At 41.7% G+C, this 27,574-nt stretch overlaps 1 protein-coding gene across 6 annotated transcripts in view; it reads left to right on the plus strand.

The window, feature by feature from the left end:
• The window catches only part of LOC110484836 (glypican-5-like), a 348,921-nt gene that overhangs the window by 109,392 nt on the left and 211,955 nt on the right, over positions 1-27,574 (plus strand). For 4 of the 6 annotated variants that reach the window (XM_085586961.1, XM_085586962.1, XM_085586964.1 and 1 more), the window contains exons 4-6: positions 7,140-7,270; positions 11,614-11,673; positions 13,128-13,253. In XM_085586961.1, the coding sequence (XP_085443087.1) occupies positions 7,140-7,270; positions 11,614-11,673; positions 13,128-13,253 (317 nt within the window). The remainder of the gene's footprint in view (positions 1-7,139; positions 7,271-11,613; positions 11,674-13,127; positions 13,254-27,574) is intronic. The other 2 variants (XM_085586963.1, XM_085586966.1) reach the window with 1 other exon arrangement.

Below are 27,574 nucleotides of genomic sequence, written 5' to 3' on the forward strand. Positions count from 1 at the left end.
GGCTTGTGCCTGAATACCTGAGTGGTGATGGCCACCTACCAAAGTGTGTTAACCTGAAAATGAAGCTGAATTGCATGTTCAAAGAACTATGTGACTGAGTTATCCCCAGATCAAATCTGGCTTGGGTTCCTCATAATTCAATGCAAATTGTTATTTGTTCATAGATGAAAAATGAGTGTCAGTCAACTCAGCCAGTTATTTAAAATCATCATTGCTGCAACTCTGGTGTAATTACAATTGCAATAAGTATGTCTAGAGGAACATGAGACTGCAGGTGGCTCAGACTAAGGGTGTGTCCTACCCACTTGTCTTTGGCAGTGCCAAAAGAAGATGCCAGCAGAGGGAGAAACACTCCCTCTTTCAGTAACCTGCCCTGCATGTTGGTCCCTGCTGTCACTGGGCCATCCTTGAGTTCTGCTGAACAAAGGGGACTGGCTGTGCTGGGCTGGGATCACCCCAGCATTTAGTGAAAAGGGGGCTGGAAAGGGATCTTGTCTTGGGGAGCTCTTGGGCATCATCAACAGGTCAGGTATGCCTCAGCATGGCTGAAATTAATTTGAGAAAACCATGGCTTATCTATAGGGACTAGAAGGATGACACACTCTTTTTGACCAAAGGATGTGTACGGGGGTACCTGAGCCTAAGGACAGATGTGAAGTTTTGGAATTGGCTGAACCCTGAACCAAGGGTATGATCCCTCCTGCCTGTCAGCCCTGCCCTGTGGCTCCCACTGACTGGGCCAGCTCAAACAGAGCCTGAGTAGCCCAGTGCCATGGTTTGAACAGACATGTGTCTGCTAAGGAAGGCAGGAGCTTCCCCTTAAATGAAAAATACAAACCCATTCCCTATGAATTATTATAAATTAGAAATTAGGAGGCTCTCAGGCAAAGATATGGGAATAGGAATAACAGTTCTTTATTAGGAAAATTAAAAATATAAGTGCAATAGTACAAAAAAAAGAAAACAAACCAGTGCCAGAGTCAGAGCAGCCCTGCCCCCTGTGTGTCAGGGAGGTGGCTCAGCCCCATCCAGGGTGGCTCAGCCCTCCTGCAGTGCCAGCTGTGCTTCTGCTGGAGCAGGATCCTGCACAAGGGGGGAGTTTTCCTTGGAGCTCCAGGGCTGGGGGAGATGGGCCTGGGCTCCTCTGGGAATGCAGGGGGAAGAAAGCTGCTCCTCTGGGAATGCAGGGGGAAGGAAGCTGCTCCTCTGGGAATGCAGGGGGAAGGAAGCTGCTCCTCTGGGAATGCAGGGGGAAGGAAGCTGCTCCTCTGGGAATGCAGGGGGCAAAGGCTGCTGTGCTGTTCCCAGGTCAGATTGTATCCAGGTAGGAATGTTTGGCTCCTCCCCTGGGCACAGCATCTCCCCATGGATGATGGAATTTTCTCAGCCATGCAGGGACACTCAGTGGCCATGGACAGCAGAGATCTCCTGGAGGGAGGATTGGCTGTGGGAGAGATAAAGAAAAAACTGCCCAAAGAACAGCAGAGAATGCCCCAGCTCTAACAGATGGCAGTAAAATTCAGCCCAGCTGCATCTTCCAGCCCAGGACTCCCAGCTGGCTGCTCCCTCTGCCTTTGGGCTGCTGTGGCTCACAGGGGCCAGGGAATATCCCCAGGGGAGGTGCTGGTCCAGCCCTGCTGCTGGGCAGGGCCAGCTGTGCCCGGGAGCATCAGCAGGAATTGCTGCCCGGGTTTGCACCTGAAAGGATTTCCTTGTCTTGTATGTGTTTGTGCAGTTTGTCTCTGCTGCTTTTTGTACTTGAGTATGGAACTTTGGAAAAACAAACAGGGGAGGGGTTTTCTTTGTTACATTTTAAGCTTGCAGTGATCAAAGAAATTCCAGGGATATTTGGATAATTGCTTTCCCTTAAGAATGGGTATAAATAGTAAACACAGTAACAGGAAATATCATTTTGATATACTGTAATTAAATTGAAAAGTGATTAAAAGGAAATTTGAATAAAATCTTTTAATTGATTTTGTTACATTTTAAAGTCACCTAATTTTTCTGAGAGCTCTTAAAGTGGCTCACTTGGATTGGCTCCCAATGGAATTTTCCTTTTATGCTAGATCATTGTAATTAATTATAAAATTGAGCTTAACCTTTGCAGGTTGTCAATATCTAAAGACAAATGTCACAAGTAACAAAGGCCAGGGAAGATTAGTTCTGAATCTAGGGGGGATTGTGCAGGAGAATGGGAGATATCATTTGACCTCTCAGGTGCTGCTGGTATTTTGTTTTGGCTTTTTAAATAATAACAACTTCTCTTTTCAGCTGGGTAAATATATATACAGTTAGAACAAAAATATTTTGAAAAAATCCTAACAAAATAGACAAAGTTACTCACTTGTGTGTGTTTAAAAGATTCTAGCTCTTGAGATGCACTGTGGATAGTTTGATACACTGACCAAAAAAGTGAAATTTTAAAAGCCACTGGGAGCAGAAAATAACAGTGCTGTAATTTATGGTAAAAGTTTGTTAGATACAAACTGGGTAGAATTCTTGAAATGCCTGGTGGTCACGGAAAGCATTTATTTTACATTTTTATAGGAATTCTTGCCTGTTCTCCCTGTGAACAAAGGCTCTGTGTGTGCATTCATATGCAGCTTTGTGGCATGCCCAGGACAGGTTATCTCAGCACTCTTTGTTAATGGTGTTACAGAACAGTGCTCCAATTCTCATCATTTGTACTTTTATCTGGTGTAGAATTTGATCATTTGAAAAACTGCTGCAGAATTTGTCCACTCCCTGTGCCCAGTGTTGGTACCTGAATCTCTTCTGCCACTGACAGAACACACAGAACCTTATTTTTTATGGATTTAAGTTCTGTGGCTGAATTCTCTGATGTCTAAGTGTGAAGGTTGACACAAGGTTTTTCAGCCCCTGAGGAATTCATAATGCTTTTCTCCTTGGAGCTGTCTCTACTATCTAAGGGTCAACTTCTCTAACTGCCAGATTTCAGATTTGTAGGAAATTAATTGAAATTGAACTATTCAGTAGATTCAAGATAAGAGAGAAGAGAATGCTTCCCTCCTGAGTGAAAGCCAACATATTCCTGTAGGAAAATGAATTAATAATCCCTTAGTTTGCTTATGTATTGCTGAACTCTGCTACCAGCAAAATGCTCCTAATAGGAAACATGTTCCATAAGGGAGAGAATATTTAAAAGAAGGCAAAATCAGAGGTTATTTGTTCTCTTGTCTGATTTTGTTCAATAAGATAGAGGCAGTGGCAATGAGCTATGAGCCCTGACTTGCATTTTATCATGTGGGTTCCCACTCAGCTTCTGAGCACTGGAAATGAATATTTTACAACAATGCTCTGGTAGCAGGTGACAGCCGCCCCAAGGAGAGGATTCTGTGTTTCCAGAGTGAACTCTGGTTGATGCTTGGGCAGCATAAAATCACAAATGATACTGGTTGGTTTCTTTTAGTGTGGGTGATGGAGTGATGCAGGGACATCTGTGACCCTGAGGAAGTGAAAGCTCCTGGTGAACAGACAGGTCTGGAAACTCAGACCACATAATTCAGTGTTTCTCCCTTCCTCACTTCACTCCAAACTTGGCAGCTGGAACCTGAATGAGAGCAAGCTCCAGTTCTGCTCTGGAGGGTGTTTGTGGCACTTGGGCATGGCAGGGCTGGGGGTGTCATTTGGCAGAGGGGTTCTGCAGAGCTGGGCACACATCCAGGGACAGGAACCTGCAGGCAAACGGGTCAGTGCTTTCATAATAACAACTCAAAGCCCCTCACTGGGAAAATCTTGTACTTTAAAACTAATCTTCCCATTACAGAATCAAAGAAAATTACTGTTCTGGACTAGTGAAAAGGTCTCCTGCTTTAGAGAGATAAGATTCTCTTGGTATCCAGAAGGGCATGACATTTTTTCCCATGTTTGATTATATCAAATGTATTAAATATGACCTCAATGTTTAAGGTTACTCAAGCTGTAAGAGTTCAAGAAGATTCTGGATGAGAATTTTTCCATTTATTTTGTTAAGCCTCTGTAATAATTGTAAATAGTCATTCTTTTAAATAACAAATAGTAAGAGGTCAAAAATGTGTATATATGTGATTCTGCTTTTCATTATCAAGAAAAATTCACAGCAGAAAAAATGTAGCTATTGCCAGGAAAACAGCTATTTAAGAAGAATCATTGCTATGTAAGAAAAAAGCTTTAATATGTTAGAACTGTAAAACATGATTGAGGATTCAGAAGGTAACAAGGTAGGGGGAATACCAGTTTTCACCTGTAGATGTTCACTGTTAGAAGATAAGCTTAAATATCATGGCAGAGAGAAGAAAAATTACAAGAGGGTCCTGCCATTAGCAAAGGATGATTTTCTGTCAGTTTGCAATTTAAGATTGGCAGACTTATTTTAAATTTAAAAACCCAAAAAATGGGCTCAGCCATTCTTTATGTTGATTCCTGATTATTCTTAGTCCTACACCTTGAAATTAGGATAAGAAAAATTAACTAATGTAAAATTAAATGTAAATAAATTTAATTTAAAAATTAATTTTAAGTTAATTAATATAAAAATAATTAATTAATTTGGCATTTCAGTCCCCATTTCCAGGTGCACTGATTTTCCTCTGGGTGGGGGTTGATTCAGGAGCTCTGGGTTAAAGTGGTACTGCAGTTCTGTGGAGCCCTTAGGATGGGAGGGAAACTCTGTGGCCCTCACTGCTAACACACAGGAAACTTGTTGCAGAGATTGCAGATGTTAAAAAACCTTTTTGGGTTTTTAATGGCATGCTTCATGCTTTTCAATTTGCACAGCACTATCTTATTTTTTATAGTTTTTCATACACGAGTGTTCTCAATTGTGACATCATCTTTGTGACTGCTCAAATTAGGTGGTAAAATTCAGGCTTTTCTGTTGTTTTAGTTTGCAGAAAAATACTTATGTTGGAGAGATGTGAAAATAAGTCCACATTTAAAAAAAAAAAAAAAAAAAAAAAAAAAAAGTTAGATTTCTGTTTAACTCATTCAGAATCTGAAACAAATGTGCCAAACAGGGATAACCCCCAACAGGGGCTGCTGGAACTGCCTGGCCTGGGACCAGCTGGGGGTGCTGGCTCAGAAGAAAGACATTGAAAGGCCTCTGTGATAAAAGAAGTGTGATTTGCCCTTTTATTTAACAACTTTATTCTTAATAGAGCAGAGCTTGTTAAAATTTTCCAGTGAGAATTTTTTTTCTTTCAAATATGTGTGGTTTTGTTTGATATGCAAGAAACTGTTACTACTGCTTAGAAAGAAATTCCTAAAGTGTAGGTTTGGCATAGGAAATACTGAAACCTGGGCAATCTAAAGAGTCATTTCTGTAGTGCCAAAAATTCAAATCAAAACAAAGTTGGTGTTTTCAGTTGGATGCTTAAACTGTTGATTCACAACAGAAATGATGACTTCAGTATCTTTGAATCTTCTTTCAGGAAACACAAAATAACTTGGGAGTTCTTCATCGGTCATGTATATGAGAACCACACTGTTTTTGCAAACCACTCTGATTTTAGTTGGTAAAACAGTCTCAAATGCATAGTGACAAGATTTGAGGTGTATGTAATTTGAAGACATGAACTTTAGTGACATGGTGAAATCTGAGTTGGATTTTGCAGAGACCTTTGCTGGGAGTTGGGGTCTGTGTGCTGTAGGGGAGCTGGGCAGCCTGGGGTGCAGGGAAGAAAGCCTCCTGTGCAGGAATGTGCTCCAGCTGTGTCATACCCTCTGTCCAGCTCTAAAGGGTTCAAAAGGCTTTCTTGTTTCATATTTTCATTTGCACAGAGTGTTTTCTTCTCCTTTTCATAAGCTTAGAAGGGACTGGAACGGACTATTTGATTTCCCAAAGCTGTAGTTTAAAACAGGACTGTGCTAGTCCCTGCTGAGACCAGACCAGTGTGCACAGTGTGTGGTGTTGAGTGAGGCAGCTGGCTCCCACCCTGCTGCTGGAGATGTGTCAGGATTAATCCAGTATGTTCCCATTCCATTGCTGCAGTTTTAGGTTCTTCACAGCACATTACACTGGACTGGGCTGGAAGTCAAACAACTACAGCTGACAGTAACTCTCATGCCTACAGAGCTTCCAGTTTTCCACATTGTTTGCCTGTTCTTTCAGAGGAGGATGTCTTAGCCTCACATAGTTGTGGTTCTCCAGGAGGAAATGGCCTAAGGCAGAGAAAATTGTCCTGTGCTGGTGCTGCCATCTGCTTCATCGTGATGCAAAGGGACAGAAAAGGTACCTGAAGTCATCTGTGGGCTGAAACACTCAGCAGACTTGCAAAGGCTCTAAGGGTGCAGGAAAGGGCACAGAGCAGTAAGAATCCATCTCACCCTGGCTGGTTACTGTAGGACCTTGAGGAAGGGATACCAAACCCAGGGCTGTGTGGGATGATGGATTCTGTGTGATTCAGGTCATTGCTGGTACCATGCCCAGAGTAGGTTTCCCTTTGTGGTCTCTTCATGGTTGTTTGGGGATTTAAGTGTGGGTAAAACATCACAGGTTACTCATTTGTGGATTAGAAAGGGAAGAGACTTGTCTTCCTCTTGTCACTTATAGCTGTTACAGCAAATAAATGTGTCAGGATACACAAGTAGTGCCAGATCCACAGTGCAGAAAGGATAAAACACAAGCTTGCTTTCTCCTGGACTGATACTAAATCCTTAAGGAGGGGCTTCAGGAGTGGCAATGAGGACTGAGTGATGTTACATGACCTGGTTAAAGACTGGAAGAATTGGTTATCTGTTGATTACAAGCCCCTTCAAACTCCAGATAAACTCTGTTCTTTATACATGAGGCAGATGTTCCACCAAAATCCGTGTAGCTTTAAGCTCCAGGTGTGTTTCTAAATCAAAGCTTAGCTTGCCAATACTTCATCAGGCATTACTTCAGCCTCTCCAAGTGTGCTGTAGCCCAGGTAGCCACTGGGAAATCCATGACTGATGACTTTCTGGTGTTCTTTGCCCTGCCTTGGAATTTGCTCCTTCTTTTGCAGGGCAATTCTTCCCAGCTGCTTGAAGGAAGAATCCTTCAACAGTGTCCTGTGCAGTGAACACAGACAACAAGGAACAGGCAGACTTTTCTGGGGTTGTAAATCTTATTTTTTCCCTCACAACCTGTTTCCCTTTCCCTCCCTTTCTTACAGGTTGATAAAGTGTGTGGACAGCCCAAACAGCATGAAGGCAACCTGTCATCAGCCAATATTGTGCCAGTGAAGGAAGTGACTGGAACCCAGACATTTGTGATGGCTCACACCAGCCTGAACAATAAAAGAAGGTAACCCTAGGCTGCAGTTGCTTTGAAACAAGCCCTCAGCCTCACAATTTGTGCTGTTGGTTCTTTGCACTGTTCAAGGCAAAGCCACAGCTCTGTCACCCCCTCTGTGTGCTCTCCAGCCACTGCCACCACTGGCAGTCACACAGGTGACTCTGTGGGTCACACTGGGTCTCTGCAAGAAAGGCCAGGCTTGGTATCATTGCTTAACACCAAGGTGTTCATTATTTCCAGAAACCTTCAGTGAAAATGGTGAAAGCTTTTCCTCTACAAAGTCTGAGGAAACTGATTTCCACAGCTGAGTCTAAAGTACTTAAGATGTAACTGCCCAGGTCTGTAAGGACATGAGCTTATCCAGGGGCTGAAGTGGAAGGAGGAAGGGGTGAAAAGGAAAGCTTCATTGCCCTGACACCAACTCAGTTCCTGATTGCCCTGGACTGGGCAGGAATGATGAGATCCTTTGGAATCTCATTGATTGGTTACATAACAAAGAGCTGAAGGAGTTTTTTAGGCTTCTTGTGTCCATCTTGGCTCCTGTTCTTCAGCTGTGCCCTATCTGAGACACCTGCAGCTCAGTACTGCCACTGGCCTGGGAGTGTCCCTGCTCCCAGATCTCCTGAGATTTTCTGTCACTTTACCTTGTGTAGCTCCTGAATTGGCTTTCTGTACATTCAAGGAGAGGATGTTTTTGCAATCCCAGTCATGATACATTAGTAGATGTCAGAGCAAACTGCCCATAAACTCGCAGTGCCTGTTTCTGGCTGGCACCTTATCCTTTGTAGGAGCAGAGGTAATCTGGAATAAGCTCCATCAGTGGAGTTGTTTTGGGTTTACCTCTGTCCAAAAGCAGCATCTAAACTGCCCAGGCAGTCCATGGGTATCTCTGTTGCATAAGTGGATGTCTGGAGCAATGTTTAAATTGTTAAATGTTAAAATTCCTGCAGACTGGGTTCTGGCATTTCACTTGTTAACATGAGATTTTTATCCATTTCTTTTTTAATCTCAGCTGCATGAATGGAATAAACACTGTTTTAAAATATAAAAGTAATAACAGCAAGTGAAGTTTTTTTGAGTGATTGTGATAATTTTTTTTCCTTTTGCAATGTAAAGGCAAACCATAACAGTTTGTGCTAGTGCTTGGAATTAATCAATTTTTACCATGCAAATCAAAAAAAAGGAGCATTGCAGAAATTAAATTAATAACTTCAGCAGTAAAAATCCAAAGAACAGTTGTAGTATAATTACTGAAATAGGTTTTTAACAGCACAGAGCCCTGGGCCGTCTTCTGTGTAACTCACTGATTTGGCTGGGGTATAACACTGGCAGCCCAAAAGCCAGAATTGCCAACCTGCCAACAGGTGATCTCTTAAAAAGTTGCAGATCGTGTGTTCAATGTTATGAAAGCTGCTCTTTCTCACCTGTGATCTGCCTGCTCCCCTTCCCAACCATCTAGAATTATTTGGATATTGACCTTTTAAAATGTAAGGCTTGTAGATGGAATAGAAAATAAACTAATGTTCTCTAAATTAGACAGTTTGTTAGAATTGGTCTGAAAATTAATTTATCAAGAAAAATCTAAACTACGTCCCTGCTTATATAATTAGCATGAAAAATTACTGAATTACAGTGTTGATAGGTATTGTGGAGAGCTTGTACAGCAAAAATGAATGATGGAAATATGCCATAAATAGTAAGAAGTGGAAAATCTGAAGCTATTCTCCACAACTTCCTTTAAAACACATTGCCTGAAGCTTGTACTTCTGCTTCTTGGAAACAATTGGGAAACCATAGAGTGAAAGACAGTGGTTGGCTGCATCACTGTGTTGTTCATTCTCCATCATTTAATCACATATGATATCAATAAAAAATCAATTGAAGGTAATAAAAATCTGTAATACATGGGTTAAATAATTTCTGCAGTGGGTTGTGTAAAATGCACTTAGAGTGACAGAAAATTGCTACGGGGAGCCAGATGATGAGAGTAATTATGTGACTCTTTTGTGAAGCCCCTCCTTCTGGTGGTTTTGAGAGAGGGAGGGCAATAATGTCAGCTCCTGTCAGTTCAGGTGCAAGGTCACCCTGGTCCTGCTGAGCCTGTCTGTAGGTCTGGGCAATAGACATCCTTCCAAATGATCCTTTCACTCAAGGGGAGGCTGGAACATGACTCCAGCCTTTTTGGGGAAGGAAGGAAAAAGAGAAGGAATGAGCCAACACTCCCCAAGTAAACAGAAAGGCTGTGGCTTGTTCCCTGACGTGTCAGAGCATTTCCTAGCTCAGAGAGAAGAGCCTCTGTGGTTGTTGGCACATCTGGAGGAGAAACCACAACCAAGTGGCCTCTCCTGTCTTGTGTACAACCTGCTCAGAGGTGCCAGACAGCTAGAGATGGATGCTTGCTCCAGAGGTGCTGAGTCTCTGCTAGGCCATGTGAAAAATCAGGTTCCTTTTCCAAGGAGTGGGAGAACCTCTGGTTTCAGCTGTGGGGCAGAGCCAGGGCTGCTGCTGCAGGACAGGTGGGGCTTGTGGTGTCCCTTCAGTGGAGTCCCTTGGCCTGACCTGGTTCTTCAGGGGTTTGGGGTCTGGTTGAAGCCAGCCCTCCTCACCCTTCACTGTTCTGCAGAGCCAGATCTGCAAGGTCCCTGAATGCACAGAGCAGCTGCATCCTCTTTTGCAGTAGTTGAACCCTTTTCTTCTCCTCTTACTCTCATGAGTTCCTGGGAGATTTCCCATCTCTCTTGATTTGACTCTGCATTCCATTCCTGCATATTTTTTGTCATGCATCACTTAAGCGTCAGGGACAATAATGAAAGAAGCTGAAACCTGAATAAATGTTGCATGATCTTGCAAGAAACCATTTCCTATGATTAAACTGGAAAGCATAAAATTGATTATTATTTTTTTTTACCATTACACAATCGTAGTCAGGGATTAACTGGAACTGGCAGCGTTGCTGCTGTAGTCATTTTTTAATGTGGAGGTTACTATAACATGTAATAGAGATGACAAGAAAATTGAAACCATATGATGGTACAGGGAATGGAAATGGCATGTGCAGAATCTCAGTAAATTGGAATGTTATTGCTGAGTTCAGCACAAAGAGCTGTTCTGGTCAGCTCTGGTCTCCCAGCAAAGATGAATACCTGCCTTTAGCATCTCTGCTCCATGGAACATTTCAAACCACTAAGCACAGACTGCTTACAGAGCCGTGTATAAAACATGTTTAACAAAGAGCCACAACATATTAGGTCCCTGACTGGAGAAAGAAAGCTTTGAAATTATATTTTACTGGGATTTCTTTATGCCATGAATTTACAGAGCTTCTATATATCTTAAAGTCAACAACTTAGGAATTATTTGGGAATGTTTGAAGTCAATTATATCTATTTCATTTAAAATAAACTGTCCTTTGCGTCACACATCGCATGATTTTATTAACATTTGAGTAATAAAGTGCTAGTACAAACCAGCTTATTAATGTCAGATGCACATGAACTACTGGCCAGGGCTGAAGTCTCAGCTGATCCAGATTTTCCCTGTTACAAATGTTGATTTGTTTTTTTGAGTGGCTGTGTTGGAATTCCTGTAGGCAGGTGCCACTCACCTGATGGCCAGTGCAGGTCCCTCCTGTCCCATGGCCACTCCTGCCATCAGCTGCCAGAGCTGGGATGGCAGAGCTGCATCCTCTGCGTGGCCTCAGGCTGCTCTCTCCAGTAACAACTCTAAATAAGCACCAGGGATATTTCCACAGTTCTTCCTCCACTGTAGCCTGAAAGTCTGTATCTCCAGTTTTACAACAAGGTGTTTTTTCAGCAATCCCAGAACAGCAAAAATACCTGTATTTATATTATTTATTAACAGGCAGTAAAATTGCTCATTGTACCGGAACATGAATGCCACTGGATTGTATCCCCCTTCCCGTGGTTCTCATCCTAAACTGTTTGCCATTGTTTTCTTGTACAGCTTCATGTACTTACAGTCCTTCCATTTGGGATCAGTTACACTTAATTTAAGTACCACTGAATTTATTTTCAGCTTTCTGCTGTGTGCGCTGCATTTGTAATTCTGCTCTTACTTGAAAATGATTGAGACAAATTGTCTCAGTTGTACTTTTTTCCAATATTGAATTGACATTTTGATTGCATGTATACTTGGCAAAAATCTCATTATAATTTTCCTCCTTATTTATTTTCTTATATTGTCCTATGCATGTGCTCGATGACCTTTCTTTCAAGTAATTTTTACTTTTCTCTTTTGTTTTTCATTTCTTTTCCTCATTTGCCTGAATTCCTGCTTCTTCCCTACTCCCCAACCTATCCTGATTGATGCTTATTCTCCCTGGCCTGTTCCAGTTCTCTGCCTCTGAAAGCTTCAAAGAATGACAAATCAAGAAGTTTGAAAAAAATCTCTCGGTAAGAATGAAAACAAGGTGACATTCTTTGTTGTCTCTACACCTAGCTCACCTCCAGCTATAATCTAGGAGCTGGGATACTTTTGATTGCTGCATTTGCATTGTGGGGCACTGGGAAACTACATTTTCTCCCCTAGTGTTTAGTTTTACAATGATGAAAAGTAAATATTTTCACTCAGTAAGACTGAGAGTCAGAACAGAGAATTGTGCATTTGCTCAGATACTGCTTTGAAATGTCAGAGCCCCACTCTGCTGAGAAGGCAAAGGAGTTTAAACCTCTAGGGCTGAGCTGAGTCAGGCAAGCTTTAGCTATTAAAAGGGTGCTGGTTTCCTCTTTCAGAGAAGACTGATTTAGAACCTGTAAAATCTTTGGCATCTCTGTTTCCTTTTGGAACGGATCCTCCCAGGTTGTTCTGGCTGGGCCTGGCTTTACTATAGAAATACTCAGAGCTCATATTTGTAAGTTGGTACTCAAGAAGTAGAAATGCTGATTACCTCTTTGTAAGCCCCCAAATTTCCTGCTTTTTTTCTTTGCTTTAAATCTCAGCTTTCCTGCTCTATTAGGCTAAATTAGTTTTCAGGAGCATGTGATGACTGATTTATCTAGAGCAGGATTTCATCACAGAAGGTAAATGGGATGGTTGAACACTTTTGAGAAAGTATAAAGAAGGTATAAAGATAGCTGTGGGGAGAGATGTCAGGGATAGGTATTTCCCTGTGGGCTTGGGTGTTTGAAGCACCTGTTGCTGCTGAGGAGAGATAAATGTTGACTGGTTTGTGCTGAGCTCCATCCAGCTGTACCCCAGGCACCTCTCCAGTGCCTGCCAGGCTGAAACCACAAACCAGAACGAGTCCTTTGGGCTGCCCAGGGGAGCTCCGAGACAGGCACAGAGCCCAGTGATGGCTCTAGCTCAGTCTGTGTCTGAATCTTGCTACATACCAAACAGGGGCTTCTAGAGCAGTGCAGCAGGGTAATTTCTCATTCTGAAATCCTCTCAGTTGGGTGCTGAATTAACACTTGTTTGGTTAGTTTGTTTTTATGGCTACCTCAGCCAGGTATATATTATAACCAGATTATAAAACAGGCAGCAGTTTGCCCTCAAGACATTTTTCCATACACAGTCATCTGTACTGGCCATGCCTTTTGTGATGATATTTTCTCAATGTTTTTTAATCTGTTTATAATGAGTAGGTGTAGCCTTTTTTCAGATTTACTGAGAGACACGTTAACACCATGTGTTAAAAGCACCCTTTATTTCTGTAATTATGTGTATCGGCACCGGACTAAGTAAAATTGGATGTTCTATAAGGAGTAAAAATACACTAGAAGTAGAAATTAATTTGGATTGCTTATTTTCTAAAGCCTTGATGTGATGGAGGGTTGGGCTGGCAGGGGGTTTAGTGAAGGGCTGAGTTTGCTGTTGTGTTGTTTAATGAGTTCTTCCTGCGTTGCAGAGAGTTCATCAGTTACATGAAGCGGTCCCGAACCTTCTATGCCTCCATAGCAGAAAGGCTTTGTGATGGAGACCTGGTGATGAGAGACAGCTCGACCTGCTGGAATGGAGAGGATGTTGTAGAAAGGTAAAGTTACAAGGAAAAATGTGCTGTCATGGTGCAGTGGTTTTGGTTCGCCAATTTTTATATTTGCCAGCCAATGCACCAATGATTGTGGTGGGTTCAGTGCTGGCCAGTCACCAGTGCACTCACTTCCTGCTGGGAGATAGGATTAGGAGAAAGGCAAAGCAGGCTCAAAACCTTAAAAGGGTATAAAGAAAATTTTATTAACAGTAACTAAAAGAAAAAAGTAATAAGAATCAAAACAAACCCTTCAGAACACTTCTACTCCCCCCACAACTTCTCTAAATTCCTCCCATGCAAAACCAGGACAAATGGTGAAAAAAGGTGTTTTCACATACTGCTGATGATTCAGCAGCATTCTAAGACACTGGTGTAGATGCTCTGTAGGGTGAAAAGACCTTTCCATTTTCTCAGCTGATTTTTTCCCCTCTGTATTTTATCAGTGTCTTTCCCATCACCCCTCAGACTCTAAACTGGAATATACACTTGCATTTCTATGAGCTAAACTTGATGCTGTCATTGCTTTTATTCTCTGTAACATGAGGCAACATCACCCCGAGGAGAAAAGAGATGTTTAGAACAAAACTGTATCTTTACTATCACTGTCAAAGTATACATCAGTTTTTGCAGTGAGAGCTGCTTGGAAGTGTGCCAGTGAAGTTTCTCCAAAAATTTCTTTTTGTCAAAACAGAGAAGTTCCATGGGATTGTGTTGGCTTTCATGAGGCTTCTTTTTGAAGTGGATTTTGTGGTCTGTAGCAGTTACAAAAGATAAAGTTCTAGCATTCTGTTTTCGTGCTTTAAAACAATTTTTATGGTCCCAGGTTTTCTTGTAAGAACTTTCTGAAGAATTCCAACATGGAGCAAAGATGTGACACTTACTGTCTGTCCCATTCATGGGGGCTGTGATTCACACAGCTCTGCTGAGTTTTCTTATGTGTAAATAACTTCAGCTTAATTACATCTGAGCTGTTTGGAGATAAATGCATGTCTAACACATCCGAAAATAACTTAAATATTCAATATATATTGTCATTACAAATTAATTGTAGGGCTTATGTTTGTTGGGCATATCTTCTTTGTTTGAAGATTTTGGCAACAAAGCAATATTCCAAATACTGATGTGTAGTGATTGCAATACTGATTGAAGTTTTTACTGTAAAAGTAATGGAAAGGAAACAAGAAGAAGAAGAAGAAGAAGAAGAAGAAGAAGATCAGTATTTCTTATCAATATTTCCATATCATTGCTTGTGGTGTGTTGCTGGATGCACAGATAACTTTTAGAACAAACAGCTTTCTGGTGAAAAGAAAAACAGGAAAAGCCAAACAAACAAAACCAAATCTTTTCTGTATTAGTTTCAAAGGGAAGACAAAAAAAAAGTTGCTTTTAATTTTTATCTTACTTTGTTTTAAAAACGCTCAAACCACTCAAATTGCTGATACACATGTTTTAGAAAGGCATGAAGGGGAAAGCTGTTGTTGCTCTGTTAGTCTGTAACTTTCCCAGAATTGGAGACACATGAAAAAGTTTCAAGTTTGAAAGGGATGGGAAACTGAGGAAAGTAGCAGGGAAAAGACTAACAAAATCCCTCATATATTGAATTCCAAAGAAAAAACAAAAGAAAAAGGAAACCTAAACAACCTACCCTCAAAGATGACAGCAGCAAAAAAACCAACCCCACCACCAAACCTAGATATGTGTCTGTAGTTAACATATCAAATGGGCATAATGGAAAACAAAAAGGTAAAATTCATGTGTTTAATCAGAGAGCTATAGATAGGTAGCTAAATAATATAAAATATAATAATATATAAATATATTCTCTCCCAGTATTGATTGCCTTAAGAGGAGGGGACTTTCTGGGCAGCCTACAGTGCCACACACACATCTCCAGCCTCCTGGCACATTCTGCTCCTTTCATCACCTGGCACAGCCCTCCCCACGTGGCACATACACCTGCCCTGGTGGTGCCTGAAGATGCTTTCCTCTTTGCTCTTCCTCCCCTCCCAGAGCATTCAATATCAGCAGCAGTAAACAGCTCTGAGCTCAAAACAGAACCTTTTTATTGCCTGTGGATCAGCAAATGATCACCCTGATGGGTGAACTCGAGTTAGGGTTACTGGGGCTGTGGAGCTGGCACTGCTGCAGATCTGCCTCCTCCACACTCCTTGCATTTCACAGTGCTGCTGGGAGGCCGAGCATTATTCATGTCTGTGCTAACTGGCATGCCAGCTCTTTAGGAAAAACAAACTCCAGCTTTAAAAACAATTTGACACACAAATGCATCCTGAAGCAATATGAAATTAATACTCAGAAATGAGTAAGAATTCACTCAATTGGTAGAGAGGACACTTGAGGTCTGATAAACAGGATTAGAGGTTTACCTTTTTATTTTAGTTTAGCTCTTTGGATTGGGTCTTGTTGTGTTTAAATCACTGCGTTTGCAGGAAAAAGAAGTTTGAGGTGCCAGTTAAATACACCATAAAAAGAGATTCCCACTGGTTTGAGACTCTGCCTCTGGCCTGCTCTTCAGAGAACAGGAAGAGATGGCTTTGCTAGGAATCCTTCAGTGTCAGTTCAGGACAAAATTAGAAATATTTGCACTGGGAATACTTTCTTTGTCTTAATTGCTCTTTTGAGCATCTTGTTCCTGAAGCAAGACTTCATGTAAGAAATCATCTATGCACTAATGAATGGTCTCAGCTTAATGACTGTTGAGCTATAGCCATTTCTAACTTGGATCCTACACGGAATTGTTGGAGCAGAAGATCGAACTTAGATTTATTTGGAGTGAGGAAAGAAAAACCATTCTGAAAATCACTCTAGGGAGTTCTGTGTTTGTTGCCTCTCCACTTCTAGAGGGAATTTTCTGAGTTTCAAATGAAATGGTCGCTTTATTGATGCCAGTTAGCTAGATCTGAAATCTCATTGTTGATGGTAGAAGTAGAAATATTCTGCTGGTCAGACACAGCTTCCCATTGCACAGGTGTCTGCTCAGGTGTGCATGTGTGGATTTTAGCTAGAATGGGTTGCTCTCAATGTGGCAGACTTCAGGTTGGTATTGTAGAAACATTCGAGACACTCCGAAGTCCTCATTCTCTTTTCTCTATATCTGCTGTGGTTTTGTAGTGCTTGAGGAGTCCAAAGGTATAAATAGACACTGCTGTCACTGCAGAGTGCAGTTTGATGTGCAGTACCCTGATTTGGTGGGGAACAGGGGAGGAGATACTTCACAGCAATTGTTTTCCACTTGGAGTTCCTTTTTCAGGGAACTTCAGGTGGAGGGTTAAAAACTTGGACATGTAAATGGTTTTTAAGCCAGGTTACCTGGAAGAGAAAAGAAGGATGTTTTGTAACAGCCTAGTGGGGACCCACACTTCTTTTCCTTCCTTCTCTCCTTCATTCCTTAACTTTTTATTTTTGGATTGTGCAACTGAGTGGGGGATTAGGGGACACCTGTCCATGAGCTTGAACAGATCATGTCGTGGGTTGTTAGGCTCACAGGGCCTGTGAGAGCTGGCTGAGGAAGGAAGTGGCAAATCATAGTGACTTTTTCTCAAAATGTGTTCCTTTAGAGACTTTCAGTTTTTATGAGTTTAGCACTTTCATTGTCCCCTTTCTCATTTCCTTAGGCTCTAGCAAGCAGCCATCTGGATGTGAAAACAGAGACAGTCATTTAGCCTTAGCTTGCTTAAAGCATGTTTAACTTCTGTTGTTCTCATGCCATCAGTGTAAACAATTTCTGGAGATCTGCTTGTGACTGTAAACTGCAAAATGCTATCTATATTTTTGCAATGTTTTTGATGTTTTATGGTATTTTCCAGGACTTGGGATGATGTTTTGTTTGGTTTTGTTCCTTTCTTCCTCACCACAAATTTAAAAAAGTTCAAGGCAGGTCCTCACTATGACCCAAGTTGGAAAAAAGGTGTGAAGAAAAGTGACAGAAGTCAGTGATGTTTGTGCATGGTTTCTAACCCACAGATACTTGTGTCAGACCATCTGGCTGGAGTTCATCATTGTAAGATAAACTGAAAAATCTGTATGCTTAAGAACTTTATTTTTGTTGGTGGTGATGTGGTGTTTGTTTGTTTTGTGGATTTTTAAAATGCAGTAATCAAGGAAAGACAATTTTAAGGATTTCAGTCCTGGAAATTATCAACAGATTGATCTCAGTGTAGGCATTTCATTAAATGTAATGATGTGCCAGTTATTGAGAGAAAATTTAACTCTAGGAAGGAGCAATGTGTTGAATTCTCCAGCTCCAGCTCCAGATGAGAAGCAAATGTGAGTCAGGAGGGGAATTTGTATGAAGGTACAGACGGAGCTGCCAGAGCTCACCCTGGGTCAGGGGTGGCTCCGTGTGCTGGAAAAGTCTCTCCTCCCACCCGAGCTTCCAAAGAAAAGCTCAGCAGTCTCTGTTGTTGGGTCTCAAGGCAGTTTATTGCAAGTTATCTAAAAGATTTTCTTCTGGGGCTGCTGTGGTTTGCTCCCAGCTCAGGCAGAGGCACACACACACCCTGACATCCTCTCTGACCCCGACTGCTTCTTCTCTCCCCACCAGGGCTGCTGCTGTCTTTTATATGGTACATTACGTGTGACATGGTTACAGTTTTTCCCAATGCCTATTACCTATATTAAATGGTGATTTTCTATCTTTTATATGGTACATTACATGTTACATGTTTGCAGTTTTTCCCCAGTGCCTATTACCTATATTAAATGGTGATTTTCTACTCTAAACCAATCTGTAAGTGCCAACATCACCAAGAACATGGAGGTAAGGAAGAAGAGAGAGGGAGGACAGGACAGGCCCAAATCCCTCCATCTTAAAACTTCTGACTCCCATGTACAAAACCAAAACCCCCCTGTACAGCACTCAGAAATTCTTGCCTCTACTTTGTGACTACTTCTACTCTAATATCTAAACTTTTGTGACTTCTTGTTCTTTCTGCAAGGTTGGTAAATCATTCCATGGCTCAAACCCAAAATCACAGCTGTTTCCAGCTGCGTGCCAGGGTCTCAAATGCTTCTGACCTGGGCCTGGAACCTCCAAAAATGTCTGAGGGACATTTTGAGTTCTGACAGGGTAGCCAGGAGCCACTGTGATGCAAGTTCTTCATGTGCCACACAAAGAGCCTGTGAATCCTGATGGAAGGCATGAAGAGCTCACCCAAGCCCTGCTGGGGAGGTTTGATGGAATGATTTGTGTCCTCCTGGCCTGGAGTGCTGAGAAGTTGGGACAGCAGATCCTGGTGGGCAGCAGGAGATGCTCAGGCTGGCTTTGGGGTCACTGAGGAGCTCTGCTGGCAGCTTCACCCAACCTTTTGCAGTTCAGCCTAGGGGAGGAGCACAGAATTAGCTTTAATACTTCAGTGCTTCTCTATAAACATGGGGTTTTCCCCACCTTTTGTTTTCAAATTGCATTTTGGGTTGTGCTCTGTGCATGCTGTAGTTACAAATCACTCTGATTTTGTGAAGTTCCCTGGGTGACTCATGGAGACCCCGTGCCCATGCTGGTTAGGAATGACCTGATTTTTGGGAGCAGTCCTCCTGCTGTGAAATCACACTCTCACCTTCCTTGCAGTCACAGACTTCACTCTTTTTAGCTAGTACTGTTCCTGTGGTGTGTCCAGGCAGTTGGAAAGGATGGGTTAGGTCAGTAGCTGAAAAACACTCCTGTAAATTCAAATGGATGTTTGACTTGCAAAGGCATTTTTTGACACTGCAGCACTTAATATTTTCTTTCGTGTTGAAGGACTGTAACACAAATAATTAATACTTGATTTCAGAGTTTCTTCAGATTTGGTACCTACTCAATGTCTACTTTATTCATTTCAGCAGGATTCATGAAAGAATAAATCTTGTCATCCAATCACCACCTTGCTCCACTGGGACAGTGTTTTGCAGATGCAATTAACAGGGACTAATTTGATACTATCATTGTATCTCTTTTATTTTGGCAAGTTTGGGATATTTTTTATTGCATAAGGAGTGATGGGAAAGTACTCTTTTTTTTTTGTATGTTATTTTTTTTAATTCAGAAGGAAAAAACAGCCCTTATGTAGTCAGAAAACTGAAACATTCCAATTAAAATACTACAGTATTAAAATAGTAGTGCTCCAATAATTGAAGCTCTTCTAACATGAGCAAACCAGACACGGTTAAAGTCTGTGGAATATCTCCAAGATAAAGTTTATTTTCTTGTGCAGAGCTCAACAGAGTGACTTTGTACCTGCTCCTCTTAGGAAATGTCACACTCAAAGTCCAATTGAAAGGATAGAAAGTGAAAGTCTTATCTGATCCTTCAGTCTGTCTTAGCCAATGATTCTTCCTGGAGGGAAGTACAATTAATTTTCTTTCATTTGCAGTGGGTATGCAATGCAGCAATACAAAAAAGAGGGATAAATCCTCTCAAGGCCTGGAGATATTGGGCTGAAAATGTATTCTTCAGAATCTCAGTTAAATGAGATATCAGTGAGAGAGTTTTTAATACTGATACACCTAATCCTTTCTCCTAAAACTGTGGGGTAGGATTGGAAGTGTGGTGCCTTGGTCTGTTGGATGAAAAGGTCTCCTATATGATGTTTGGATTTTGGTATTTTTCAGGATTGAATTTTTAATATTATTTCAAGTTGAAATTGGAGACTTAAAAGTAGCAGTGCATTTAATAAAAGTAGTTGGAAGTGAATTTTCTCATTTTCCTTTCCTCGTCCTGTGTCCCAGCAGTGATGAAAACAGCATTTGTAGACTCTATGGGATGAGCAGGTCAATGGAAAAAAACCCTGCATTAAATTCTGTGGACTTTGAAGCAGGAATCCGTCAGTGTTGAAATACAGCTGGTCAAATAATAAATTTTACATTTTTCAAATAGAAGGGAATTATGTGAGGAAGGTGTTGCTGAGATAAAACCTGTAGTTGCTTAAATACAAATCTTATAGTGGAAATGCAGAAAAAAATCTCTGCACAATTGTCCAGCTTTTTCCCACCTTGGTGCCTTGTTCAGTGTGAAATAATTTAGTTACATGTTGACATATATATCTATATCTAGATACGTATATATGCATTTACATATACATATATGTAGATACACATCTGTGTGAAATAACACATATACATATCTGTGTGAAATAATTTAGTTATGTATTGAAATATTTATCTATATCTAGATACATATATATGCATATACATACACATATACATATATATGGTGGTACAAGCTTCTCTGCAACAATTCTTGCTTTCCTGACAGATGTTTTTTGAGACAGAGAAGTAGAAATGAGTGGAAATGAGAACTGGATGGGAGTATTGGTATTAACTGAACTGGGAAATATATACATATATATGCACACCTGGAAGTTTGATGCAGGTTTTACTGTGCTAGCAGGATGATCTTGCTGCAAACTGTCATGAAGTTAAATTAGGCCTTGGGGTTGGTTTTATTTGTGTTTCAGGCACTTTGTATTTAAAGGGTGGAGAAGCAATCTGTTTCTGCTCTCTCCAAGCCTTACGTGCTAAAAGACCCTAAATAATCTCCTTTTTGCTGGTTTGTATTCCTTGGTGGGAAAATGTCTTTGGTCTAGTGTGATGTGTGTGTGATTTAACACATCCAGGTGCAGGCAACTTCTGAGAGAAATTTCTGTGGCAAGGTGGGGTAGAATCCAGAGTTGGGGCTGGAATCAAGGAGAGGCATTTTTATTTTTTATTGGCTGGTTTTCACTGAAACATGTTCATTCATCAAAATGGGGGAAAAAAAATTAATCTGAATTCTGTCTTGGAAGGCTGAAGAGTGTCCCAAATTGCCAGGAAACCTGTTGTGCTGTGGGGTGATTGTCACTCTGTGCTGCTGGAGCTTCTCTGGGTGGGAGGGATAAAATGAGGGATAAAACATTTCCCATCCCACCGAAAGGTGCTCTGCACTTGGGGTGCCTGGCTACAAATCTCCCCTTGGACAGGGAGGCTGTGGGGTGGGCTGACCTTGTTCTCCTGTGAAAGCTTTTGTGTTTTCCCAGCACAGAGCAGGTAAACCTCTGAAATGCTGATATTTTTGGCAGAACAAAGCCCTCGTTGCAGCCCCAAAGTGACCTCCAGTGACACGGGGTTCTCTCAGAGCCTTTGCTGACTCCAGGAGGATTCAGAGCCTTGTGGGTACAGGCAGGTTTGCCTCATCAAATGAGTAGGCACAAAGACAGCTTGACAATTATTAAGTATCATTTAAAAGTAGTTTAATGTATACATAGTTTATCCCACAGTCTCTCCATATTATTATAGAAACCCCTCTGGCTGGCTCTGTGCCTGCCTGGTGTGTACTTTCACCGACCTCCCCAGTAATGCTTTTTAAAATGAGCTTTTCTGTGCTGGGAATTGGTGGTTTAACCACAGCCACAGCCACAACCCTGTGGGTTGATGGGAATAAAGAAAATTAGGAGCTTTGATGGAAGTTTTGCCTTGCTCAGCTGATGAGTCGAACTTGAACCTCCCCTCAGTGGGAAATAGATTTGTAAAGAATTCTCAAAGTTTGATAGAAAGTTTACATGCAAATACATTTGCATACAAATACAGGGTAATTTCAGATGATTGGTTTTAAGGTATTTACAGAGTAGTATGGCAAAAGTTGATAGGCCAATAAATGTTTATAATGTACTGTAATTAGGAAATAGTTGTTTTCTGATTGTAATGGCATGAATTATCACATCTGTATTGTCTCACCCTTCTCATGAGACTGAAAATGGAATAAAAGTCTTTAAAACACCTCTCAGTTGCCCCATCTCTGGGTCAAAAAAGGGCTCAATCCAACACCCCTGCTCTGTCCAACTGAGCCTCCTGCCAGCTCACTTGATGCTGAGGGTGAACTGAGATCATATTTCCAAAGTATTTTCTCACCCATGGTGCTACCAGAGATCTTGGCCCAGTAAGATCTGTTAATAACCCAGCAGCTCTTTACATTGATCAGTTAACAAACAGAAATGACACCCAGCTTGTCCAAGTGATTGCTGCAAATATTTCACCACTTAGGAACTGCCTGGCTTATCTTTGTGTTATTCAGAATAAAAAAATACAAATAACTGAAGTTACCAACACTGCTTTTTCCACGTACTAGATTTAAATTAATTTCTTACAATGCTTAAGTAGGGAATGTTATGTCTTTTTCAGTTCTCTGCTGCAGTTATTTCCTTCTTGACCTAGATTTGTGTTTCTTTGTGTCTTTGCTTCACTTGGTGTAGGAATAATTCTGTTTGTAGAGGTGTTGCTGGCAGCCCTGCTCACTTGAGCTTTGATGTGATGAGGGGAGGAACACAGGGTGTGCAAACATCTCAGTGTCTTTATTGGCAGCACTTATTGTAGAAACATTTGCAATGCTCTTGAAAGCTGGTGCTGGAAAAGCAAATTTGAGCAGGATGAAAACTTTTCAAAGCTGGCTTTGAAAACCAACAAAACCCCCCAATTATCTTATTTTCCAGGCCAAAAGGCACCACATGAGCTTTCCTGAAAATGAAAGAATTCTCAAGACTGTTGGTAAATTTACTTCATTCTTTGAGCAGAATGTTGTCAAGTAATTATCTGTAGAAGAGATTATTGCTTTGTCAACTCTTCTGACATGAATGCCATCCTTTAATTAGAATAAATACATTTAAATATTGAAGCACACGTTTGATAAATGTGAAAAATTAGAAGTCTTTCTTTGATGGAAGTTGGTTCAATATTGCAGATAGTTTAGAAGAATCTGACAAACTTCATGACCTGAAGAGACAGAGTTGGTGATAAGGGCCCATATCTGACTTGCCTGTGATTTTTCACTCATTGCAATAATGCAATTCCAAAGCATATTTTAAATAAAAAATGAATAGTTGAGAGTGAATTGTTAAAACTCTTGACTGAACAGAGGAGTTAACTTTGCCTTTCAGCTCATGGATTCACCCTTGAACAAATTAGTTTTACAGTCAATAATATAATATGGCAGTGGTATGGATTGTGACTTCATAATTTTCCCAGGCTCACTTTTTGGATAATAATTAAGTTATTTATAAACACATTTATTTACAGATAATATTTATCTATAAATATTCAGTTATTATTTCTGTTCATACCCAGCACTTGGCAGTTTACTTCCACTGAAGAATTTGGCGCATGATTTGAACAATATGTTTGTGGAAACTCAATGTAAAAAAGGCAAATCATCACTTCTGTTTTTAATAAGTACACTATTTCCACATACAGAAATTTAAAGCAAGTTATGTATTCCTCACCCAGCTATGGGAGTCCTTTCAAATTCCTTGTGCTAAACTGCTTGGGAGAAACACTGTAAGTTAACTTGAAAAATACAATGTTCAGTGTTAGCCTCTAACCTTGGCAGGCTCTTTGTCTAAAATCAGAATTTCACCTGGTTTACTTCAAGAACATAGAAACAGACATGAGTTTCCAGATTCAGGATCAGCAGGCTTATTCCAAAGAAATGCATTTCAAATGTTATCCCTGAAGTACTGAGGAAATTCAGTGTATGTATTGGGATTTTGAGTACACGACAGGAGGTTGAGTTTCACTAAGGAGAAGCAGCAGACCTTCCAGTTTCTTAAATGTCTGTGGTGGATTCGTGATGGGGAGTCTTCATCAGCTAATTGGGAAATACTTTGGCTAAAGCAAGACAAAAAGGGATAAACTGCTGCAAAAGCACCTGGGGCCAAAGCAAAACCAACTGCAATTTTATTTTCTGGTTTTGCACAGGCAGGATGGTTGAGCACAGTTAGTGGGATGTAGCACACTGCCATGGTTACTGCAGGATTTTTCATATCTCCTCAGCCTTCTTCCAATGTGTGCAGGAGAAGAAATGCCACCAAAACCTTAACAGACTAAAGAAAAAAAAAACAAAAACAAACAAACAAACAAAAAAACCCCCACCCTGGAATCTACTGGTGCTTCAGTCCCATCTTCTCTTCAGGTATATTTTCAATACCTGGAATACAGAACTGGCATCCTTTGAGCTGTTTTAATTTGAATAGAACTGTGCCATTTTAAACCAGAGACAGATTTGATCCATGATAATTGATTGCTTCTCATGGCCACATCCCCTGGGGACAAACTGCTCTGTGGGAAGGCCTGGGAGGCTGCACTACCTGGGAACCTAGAAAATGCTTTTCAATAGATTTCAAAATACAACAGCATGCACTAAAATTCCAGGTGAGGTGCCACAGCCTAAATGTCTTCTACAAAGCCCTCTGCTGATGCCTTGTCTGTTGCTTTGGCTTAGCTCTGTGTTATTCCCTGGGTGAGGCAGGAAAAAGCTGAGTATCATCTAACATTCAGTACTTTTAATTTTAAAGCATATTTTGGTAACTGCCTGTGAGAGTTTTCACCAGAATACATGGTGAGGTAGAGCTAAGCTGAGAAGAATGGCCACTTCTGTGCAGGGTTACCCTGGCAGGGATAGTTTTACAGAAGTTCAGCTATATTCGAGCACATCTGTTTCCCTGGCTTGGCTGGCTCCCCGTGGGGGTACTCTGACACCTTGTCTGCTTTTATTGAAGGTAGAAGCTGGGTGAGTTCATTTGCAGCTGGACTGGAAGGAGAGAGGGTTGATGTCTTTGCTGTGTGGTGTCAGACAACTCCCCCAAGATGTTTGAATTCATGGTACAAACCTTGCTTTTTAAGGAGACCTTAACTACAGGGAAAAGGCAATAAAAGGAAAGGTGTACTTCAAAGGTTTCTATGGCGCATGAAGATCATGGCAAACAGCAAATCCTGTGCTTGCTTAGTGTGACTCTGCCTAGCAGCCTGTCAGCATCTCCATGGTTTGGGTGTGAGGACCCAGCTCCAGCAACCCCTCCAAGAGCTTGTTAGGCTACCTTCACCTCTGCAGTGTTCTTGGGAACGTGGCTCAAATGTGCAAAACAGAGCTGGAGCTGGCCCTGAGCTGCAGAAAGCACAGGGCAGTGTCAGAGCCGTGCTGCTCCACGAGCCCTGAGCTCAGAGCTGGCAGGCAGGAGCTGGGGAGCCTGAAGGCAGGGTTTGATGGCTGGAGCAGCATTGCTGTGAGGTGGCAGTGGTGTCCTGCCACTGATGTGGTGGGGTTAAGAAGATGAATTCTCTTCTTACTGCAGAGTACATGAGATCTGCTGGGACTCTGCGAAGGTGTAACTGCTGTCTCTGGTGGCAGGCAGGCAGAGCTGGAGAAGACCAGAGCTTTTTGAGGGGACAGAATGCCCTTGTGCTCAGGGATGTTTGCTTCCCAGCATTGTGATTCCAGAAGCACAGCCCTCCTGAAAGGGTGAGTGGCTACAGGAGCAGCAAAGTGCTCTCTTACCTGGAGGAATGAGTTCTGGCAATGAAAGTCTTTGCAAGAACTGATCTTTCTGAGCCTGATTTGTAAGTTCTGCTTCAGTTTTGTGTGTCTCCTGACAATCTCTGGTTGACTTGGGGAAGGGAATTATCTCTCATTGTGCTTTAAACATCTGTCAGGAGCAGGCCAGGGTGCATTGCAAGTGAAAATTCTGCATTCCTGTGAGAAAGCACCAGGCAGTTCCTAAGTGGTGAAATATTTGCAGCAATCACTTGGACAAGCTGGGTGTAATTTCTGTTTGTTAACTGATCAATGTAAAGAGCTGCTGGGTTATTAACAGATCTTACTGGGCCAAGATCTCTGGTAGCACCATGGGTGAGAAAATATTTTGAAAATATGATCTCAGTTCACCCTCAGCATCAAGTGAGCTGGCAGGAGGATCAGTTGGACAGAGCAGGGGTGTTGGATTGAGCCCTTTGCTGACCCAGCTCCAGCTGAGCACTCACTGGGAGCATTCCTGGCAGGAAGGGTCCATGGAGCAGTGGCTGTGCCTGCTGAGTTCAGAATGTGCTGGGGGTGCCCCAGGTGTCCCTGCCTGGCACCCACTGGCTGGTGCTGCCTCCTCAGCACCAACACAGAGTTGGGATATAAAAAAACCACAGTTCTCTGATGGAAGTAAATGTTTAAAACTTCCCGCTGTACTAATTTCAGCTATGTGGAACTAATGTAGTTTTTGCTGATCAAAACCACAGGAAAAATGCTTTCTGCCTGATTCTGCAGGGCTGGTCTGGCTCATGTTTTTCATCCTGAAGATAAAGAACTACTCAAGTGATTATTTTTTTAAATATTTTTATTTTTTTACATTCAGTAACTAGACTCTTACAGTTGAGAATTCAGGTTTAATTACAAAATGTATTGGGCTGTTAGCTGTGCTTTAATCCCTTCCATTTTAATTCTTGGAAATCCATTTAATAATGTATTCTCTTGAGTTTCTTTGTTATTCTTTTCTATGCAATGAGTTCTGTCTAGAAAGCCTTTTCAATAGATTTCAAAATTCAACAGCATGCACTAAAATTCCAGGTGAGGTGTCACAGCCTAAATGTCTTCTACAAAGCCCTCTGCTGATACCTTGTCTGTTGCTTTGGCTTAGCTCTGTGTTATTCCCTGGGTGAGGCAGGAAAAGCTGAGTATCATCTAACATTCAGTACTTTTAATTTTAAAACATATTTGGTTAAATGCCTGTGAGAGTTTTCACCAGAATATATGGTGAGGTAGACTGGACTGGAAACAGATGGGATGGAGAAGTACTGTGGGTTTTTTCCATGGCTCTGACCCAAAATTCAGAGCAAATGCTGCTGAGCCTCTGTCAGCCCCCGTGGATTGTGTTGCTTGGTGTGGGAGCCACCTCACAAGTGATGTCCAGCAGCTCCCTGCTCAGGGGCCCAGAGTGTGTCAGCTGTCATGGCATCAATGGCACAGGTCACAAAAGGAAATTTAAAACAAAAGGAAATTCAAACCTAAACCATCAAACCATGAGGAAGGTAGTAGCATTATGGAAATAAGGTAGAAAACAAAGTGAGGATGGATATGTTTGTACCTGAATTTTCTTCCTGGGGCGAAAGCCCTTCCTCTGCAAGTGAAGGGCTGTTAAATCAGATCCTCTTCTTCTGCCACCAAAGAGCTTGTGTTTTGAAATTTTAATTCCTGGTTCTTTTCTGATAGACAGAGCACTTGGAAAACTCTGCCAGCCCTCCTAAGTGGCCTCCCTTGCAGCATTCCCTGTCTGCATCCCGTTTGTTCTGCTGGGGCAGATGTTGGCTGTGGTGTCACTTCCAGGGGTCAGCCCAAGCAGGACTGACAGGAAGAAAACTGCAGCTGCTGGAATGCTGAAAAACTCTGGGAACTGCTGCTGGAGCTGCCCATAGGGCAGCCTGGGAGAAGTTGTCTTTGACAAGAAATGGAGTGCAGGAACAAGCAAAGGTGTGTGCAGACATTTGGGTGTCTCCAGTGCCATAGCACTGTGAAGAGCAGGCTGCAGCTGTAAGATTGCCTT

Source organism: Lonchura striata, chromosome 9 (assembly GCF_050655825.1).
Source record: "Lonchura striata isolate lonStrDom1 chromosome 9, ASM5065582v1, whole genome shotgun sequence".
Taxonomy (NCBI): Eukaryota; Metazoa; Chordata; class Aves; order Passeriformes; family Estrildidae; genus Lonchura; species Lonchura striata.